Source organism: Barbatula barbatula (assembly GCF_947034865.1).
Source record: "Barbatula barbatula genome assembly, chromosome: 7".
NCBI lineage: Eukaryota > Metazoa > Chordata > Actinopteri > Cypriniformes > Nemacheilidae > Barbatula > Barbatula barbatula.
The window spans coordinates 12,015,261-12,022,454 of record NC_136770.1 but is presented as its reverse complement, the minus strand read 5'-3'; the positions used below and the strand labels follow the sequence as shown (position 1 = coordinate 12,022,454).

Below are 7,194 nucleotides of genomic sequence, written 5' to 3'. Positions count from 1 at the left end.
GACCGCCACGCGATGCTGCAGAGGCGTGTCAGCCAAGACAGCCCCACAACATCCAGAGACCTGAGGTACTCCTTCTTCAGCTTGACGGTTTCCCTTACTTCCGGTGTCCACCACCGGGTTCAGGGATTGCCGCCTCAACAGGCACCGGAGACCTTACGGCCACAGCTCAGAGCGGCCGCTTCGACAATGGAGGTGGAGCACATGGTCCACTCGGACTCAATGTCTCCAGCTTCCCTCGGGATCCGGTTGAAGCTCTGCCGGAGGTGGGAGTTAAAGATCTCTCTGACAGGAGACTCGGCCAGAAGTTCCCAGCAGACCCTTACAGTACGTTTGGGTGTCCCGAGTCTGTCCAGCTTCCTCTCCCGCCATCAGATCCAACTCACCACCAGGTGGTGATCAGTTGACAGCTCCGCCCAACTCTTAACCCTAGTGTCCAAATATACGGCCGCAGGTCAGATGAAACGACCACAAAGTCCATCATCGACCTGCGGCCTAGGGTGTCCTGGTGCCACGTGCACTGATGGACACCCTTATGCTTGAACATGGTGTTCGTTATAGACAAACTGTGACTAGCACAGAAGTCCAATAACTGAACACCGCTCGGGTTCAGATCAGGGTGGCCATTTCTCCCAATCACGCACCTCCAGGTGTCACTGTCGTTGCCCACATGGGCGTTGAAGTCCCCCAGTAGAACGTCAGAGTCCCCAGTCGGAGCACTTTCCAGCACCCCTCCCAGAGACTCCAAGAAGGTCGGGTACTCTGCACTGCCGTTCGGCCCGTAGGCACAAACAACAGTGAGAGACCTATCCCGACCCGTAGGCGCAGGGAAACGACCCTCTCATTCACTGGGGTAAACTCAAACACATGGCGGGAGAGCTGGGGGCTATAAGCAAACCCACACTAGCCCGCCGCCTCTCACCATGGGCAACTCCAGAGTGGTGAAGTGTCCATCCTCTCTCGAGGAGTGTGGTTCCAGAGCCCAAGCCATGCGTAGAGGTGATCCCAACTCTCTCTAGTCGGAACCTCTCAACCTCACGCACCATATTTGTCTCCTTCCCCGCCAGCAAGATGACGTTCCACGTCCCTAGAAGTAGTTTCCGTGTGCAGGGATCGGGCTGCCGAGGCCCTCTCCTCCAACTGCCGCCCGATCCACAATGCACCGACCCCCTATGGTCTCTCCCGCACGTGGTGAGCCCACGGGAATTTGCATGAATATTTTCTAACTAAAATGTGCCACTATAATTCAAGTACAATTTACTAATAAAAAATATAATTCTGCTGTAATCCCTTTTTTTGAGGGTGGGGCTAAAAAGTGATTTCAACTTTTAATTTAGTGTAACTCTGGAATGCTTTTGTGGCCTAATGGTTAGAAGAAGAAAGGTTACCACTTAACAAACCAAAACATAATACAAAACTCTCCTGAATCTCACAGATAAATCAACACAAAACACAAACAATCTTCCTTTTTACTGAAAAATACTTAAAATGACAGTTAATCTGGATAAAATGAATCTCCTAATGCAGTCAGATGCAAAGCATGACGAGAACAACAGATCAACTGCCAAGGTAGTTACTGTATATCTACAAAAAATATTTATGCACTCTCAACAAAAACAAATAAGTAAACTTAATTTTACCAATATAAATGGGTTTAACATTATAAAATTGAATTTGATTTACTTCATTTGTTCAATTAAAATTATTCAAACAACAGAATTAAAATCTTAACCATCAAAATGAGTAGATTTTATTCCCAAGGTTTTTACATTATTTAAAAAAAAAATAAAAACAGGAACACATTTCTATTAATTATATTTTAATAATTAAGGCATATAATATTTTTTTCAGTTTATGTTTTCATCAGTGCTATGCGGAATTCAATATTATTAATCAAGCATGACAAACACATATGTGGAAAATAAAGTTTTATTTAGTTTTTAACAGTGGAAAGCACACTATTAGTGTTAACAAAACAAAAATGTAGACAAGATGCATAAAGAATAAAAAAATGTAGGCGAAATATAATTTTCAGAATACTTTGAAACAAACTATTCTGATCTTAATTATCGTAATTTCACTGAGAAGTACTGAACCTGTTGTAGATGTATAACATTGGCTTTTTAAATTTGACCTTTACACATAATCATATTTTTGGTTGGGGGCTGCTACTGTACTCTGAGCTCTGTAGGAGTCGTTGTAGTTTTTGGATTTGCCCTCTGACCTGTAGGTTCCTGCTTTATAAGCTGCTGTATCATATCTGTAAAAGTAAAATTCAAGCTTTTATCAATCCAATGCAAGATTGAATATTGTTTTATAGTTTGTCTTTTTAATTTATCTTGAATGTTAATCAATGTTTATTAAGCTTACCGCTGTTTCTCAGGCATCATGGAGCGACAAGCAACACACATCAAAACCCCACCCACAACCAAAAGACCTCCGCCCACCCAACCTACAAACAATGCAGAGCCAAAAGTGTATCTAAAAATCACAAAAGACGAGGCATGTAGTTAATATGCTTTGGTGTAGAATAAAACTTTTATTGAATTATTTTATTTAAATTTTAATGAATGAAATGGGGATCTTACCTTGGAGTCAGAGGTGAGCCTATAAATCCAGTGTTACCAAAACCTCCAGGTCCACCTGCATTTGAGCTCCATGTAGTCAACATAAAACTAGTCACAATGAGATTTGCAAAGATTGACACTCCCGCTATAGCACAGATTCCTGGAAAAAGAAAAGAATTACAGTTAAAACATGACATGATTTTTTTTAATGAATGAAAATACAGAACATTTAAAAATGTTTTACCAGACAGAGCAAACATAATCCCTGCAGTCAGTGTCATAGTTGCCTTTACATTGTCCTCCATGTTACCTATTTTCAGACATTTAAGGGCAAAAATGCCAATTACAGTGGCAATGACTCCAAGAACAATTCCCACAATCATAAGTGCCCTCACGGCTTGAAAAAGAGCTGTAGAGCAGAAACACATGAGAGTACACAAGTTAGAGTTACTGTGCTTTATGCACTGCACATCAGCAGTCCAATGCCATTATACATGGGTATTAGTCTTAAGATCTGATCTAAATAATTCAAATAAAATTTTGGTTATGATTACAAAATACAGCATTAAATTGTGACAAAGTACATAAAGTAACAACTGTGACTGTACATGGACTGTACATGTCTATATCACTGCATTTCACTCATCAAGGTCCACATGACATAAAAACACTATGGAACCTTATGTTGATGCTGCTCTTTTTTTGGCACACAATAAAAGTAAAGAGGGCCTGATGATGATAGAGGTAAATCTATATGTATTTGATGAATAATAAAGAATGACAGTATGTTTTAAAGTAACCTTTAACTATTTATTTTAAAAACAATCAATATTGACAAAGATACAATAAATTCCATAAACATTTTACATTTAACTTGTGCATTTAACTTACATTCTATTTGTATGTTTTGGTATTATTGTTCTGGTATACTATAATTTTAAATTTCCAGTTACGATGATAAATAATATGCTTAAATGATATAATAAACTTTAACTAAACAATTTACAATTTCTAACAATCCGAAATACACTACAAAAATAAAGGTGCTTAAGGGGCTGTGTCCACCGAGGCGTTTCCAGCAGTGCTCCTTGTGTTTTCAGCTGCCTAAAAGCTCCACGGTGGACACAGCCCCTTAGGGCGTTTATACGTGACTGAAAACGCCAGGAGCTTGGCTGAAAATTATGTTTTATTAACAAAGTTTGGGAGGATCATGTGCAGATAATAAACTCGACAGGCTTTCGATGAACAAGCACAGCAATCATCCTATAAGTAGTCAACCTCACCTCGAATCGCAACATCCCTCCTCCACCCAGACTCCACACCACTAGCCCGTTTTTACCTCAGCACCGGGTATGAGCCGGACCCTCTCCCCGGTCAAGGGGCATGTGCTCCGAGTTCGGGAAGATTAACCCATCTTGAAGCAATCACCCTGGGAAAGCACTAGCCTAAGCATACTATCCGTCCCAGTTCTTTCGCGGCAAGGTGAACTTGTGAAACGCATATCAGCTGAGCTTTCTTCCCCAAGTTTAGCATTTTTCAAGTCTGGGCGCCCGGCCAAACTCCGGCTGAGCGCGAAAAAAACATGCCGTTTCCGTTGAAAACAAATTGAAATGCCAGCGAAATCGCCTGGATGGACACAACCCCTAACCAACTTGGTTGATTGGTTGAAAAAAACGCAGTTCAAACGTTGCCTGTACCCGGCATTTTTAGCCACGTAAAAGCGCCCTGTGGAGCTAAAAGGTTCTTTTGAAGAACCTTTTCTGGTTCCGCAAAGAACCATTCAGTCAAATGTTTTTCAAAAAACCCTCTCTTTCTTAATTTACAACATAAAATTAATATTTTTATAATCTGAAGCCTTTTTGCCACAAATAACCTTTTGTGAAACAAAATAGTTCTTCAGAGGTTAAAGGTTAAAGGTTTAGACAAAAACTGTTCTTCTATTGCACCTTTAAGAGTGTAGTAAATTCAACTAAACACAGAAATGTATACAGGTTTGGTCCTACTAAAGAGTGAGTTAATTCATGATAGAACTGTAATGTTTGGGTGAACTATTCCTTTACATTTAGTCATTTAGCAGACGCTTTTATCCAAAGCTACTTAAAGCAATGTACAAGAAAAACTTGCAACAATACCATGTATTTTAATACAGTATACTGTTTTTATTTTATTTATTTGTGTATTTCTATTATTTTATTTTATTATTATTTATCTGTTAGAATATATGTAAAGGTGCTTTGAAAAGGGGCTACTGTAATTTAGACTGTTGACTTTGTTGGCTATTTGGCCTTTAGGGCTTAATATTGTGAAATTTAAGACATTAATCACATTATGAGCGTGTATGTAAACACAGCAATTAGGAAATTGATGAAATAAGAATTGAATTGAGATCATAATATACACCGTTATAGTCTGGTATCAAAAAGTACACATATCTGTAAATTTTTTTAAATAAAAGTTTCCCCCCCATTTTAATGTATTTTTTACACATAATTACCACACATTAAATTATACATAAAACATACCAGGCAATCCCAAAATAGTAAAGTAAGGTCGACACACTGTGGCACCGTACGTAGTTTCCACACATGAACGCCATAATCCATAGTAGGCATATACGCTTGTTATTACAGTAAAAGAACGGTCCTCAATACTCCATATATCCAATGCTGTAGAAGATGATATCAGAAACTGACCAAGGGCAGCCAGCATAAATCCAAGTACCTGAAACATTGTGGCGGCCATTTTTGTTTTTAACGTAATGAGCACAATGGCAGTTTAGTTCCATAAAGGTTTCTGAGAAACTGTTGGTCATTAATAAGTAGGATAATAACGGGAAGTCACTCTTATCTTTTGTTTGTTTAATGTCTTTTGTCTCAGTTTGAGCCACTGGTTGAATATTTACGTGTCGGGTGTGGCTAGAAGCTTTAGTGTGTGCACTACTTTTGATCAATTTATCTTAAAGGTATAGTTAGCACAAAACTGATCTGTTGTTTAATAAAAGCAACCATTTGCAAAGAAAAACATTACTAACATCACATTTTGTCCCAATTGAATTTTTATAAAAAACAGATCTCATAGACTTTTGATCAAGTTTTTGGCGGATGGATTACCGTTTGTTTAATCACAGTTTCAAACAAATATCACGGTTAAACTGTGGATACTGTAAAAAAGTAGTTACCATGGTTTATAATCATGTTTTTCATTGGTACATTTTTGGTTTATATTTAAAAGGCTCAACAATACTCAAATTTCGAGAAAACTGAAATTGTGCGTTGTAAAAACTGATATTAAACCAATCATTTAATAAAAGATCTTTGTTTTAATGTTAACACAGTTGAGTTTCTTCCTTTGTAGGGCAACATATCACATACAATTTTCTTTTTGTGACATAAAGATCAATTGTTTTGTACTACCCTTTTAACCGTTACATTTAAAAAAAAATTTATAAGCAAATGTATTTTCATTTTTAAAAACATGTCCCTAACTACCCTTTTTTTTAGTCTCTATCTTGTTTTGCTCTGTTAAGCAATGAAGGTACCTGGCAGGCCTAGGATGGTGAAATATGGTCGGCATTCAGTCAATCCTGAGCTTTGTCTCACACAAGACCTCCACAGACCAGCGTAAGTATAGATGGCTGTTATAGGATTGTCGGACATGTCTTCAGTACTCCACATATCCATTCCTGTGCATGCAATAATCCCTGCCACCCCCAGCAGACCGACCACAAACCCCATCACCTGACACAAGGTTGCAGACATGGTGAAGCTTTGTAATATGTTGAGGTACGCAATGCCTTTGTCCTGCTTATTTCCTCAGTCTTAACTGATATTTGGTCAGTTTATACTGTGCAAAGGTTTGACCTTGACTAGAGCTATATTTTCTGCATCCCTTTGTGTGAGTCTAGTCATCAGATGGGTGGGACACTGGTGTAACTGTTGCACACAGGAGATTGGACAAAAATCCATGACGTTATAGCGAAACTCAGATATGGAAATTTTGTAGGGAATTTACAGAAAGGAAGTTGTTTTTTATTAATTTGTGTACAATTTCTGATGAATACTGAACCACGCAAGTGAATTCAGCCGTGAAGGTGCATTTTGCTGTATCTTGTTTTTAGTGTAATGAAATTAATTTAAATATATAATGCCAAGTATCATTTATAATTACATGAATACAAAGTAGTACACTTGGATTTCTAATATATTTCGTTCACAGTTGTCTTTCTCTTATTTTGAATTAGTTGCTAGCATAAAGCTTGTAATAATGTAGGCTACAACCTCGATGGTGAAACCAATCACTGGTACCTTTTTGGCTGATCGTGGGTGGAGCTGTATCACACGTTTATCACATCAACAAATGTAAACACTGATAGTATTATTATCAACTGAAACTAATGTGCCTTGGACCGATACTGTACACACTAAAGTTTATTAGTCATGAAATGTCATATTGTTTCCATTTTTGGAAATCTTGAGTAAGGTTTTTATTTATAAGAAGTATTAAAGCATTATAGTATTTACACTATATATTTTTTTATCTGTCATCACTCTGAATCATATATAAAATTACTTCTGATTCTTAATTTGATTCGCATTTATATCACATTTACATGGGTGGGAAATCATCTTAT

General features: G+C 38.0%; 1 protein-coding gene across 1 annotated transcript; it reads right to left on the bottom strand.

Moving 5' to 3' along the window:
- Positions 1 to 2,133: 2,133 nt before the first annotated feature.
- LOC306896752 (claudin-18-like) lies at positions 2,134 to 6,322 on the bottom strand (the record flags this gene model as incomplete). Its single annotated transcript, XM_079461020.1, has 5 exons — positions 2,134 to 2,257; positions 2,368 to 2,478; positions 2,586 to 2,724; positions 2,809 to 2,973; positions 6,103 to 6,322. The coding sequence occupies 5 exons, from the start codon at positions 6,320 to 6,322 to the stop codon at positions 2,134 to 2,136; spliced, it is 759 nt and encodes a 252-aa protein (XP_079317146.1).
- Positions 6,323 to 7,194: the final 872 nt, after the last annotated feature.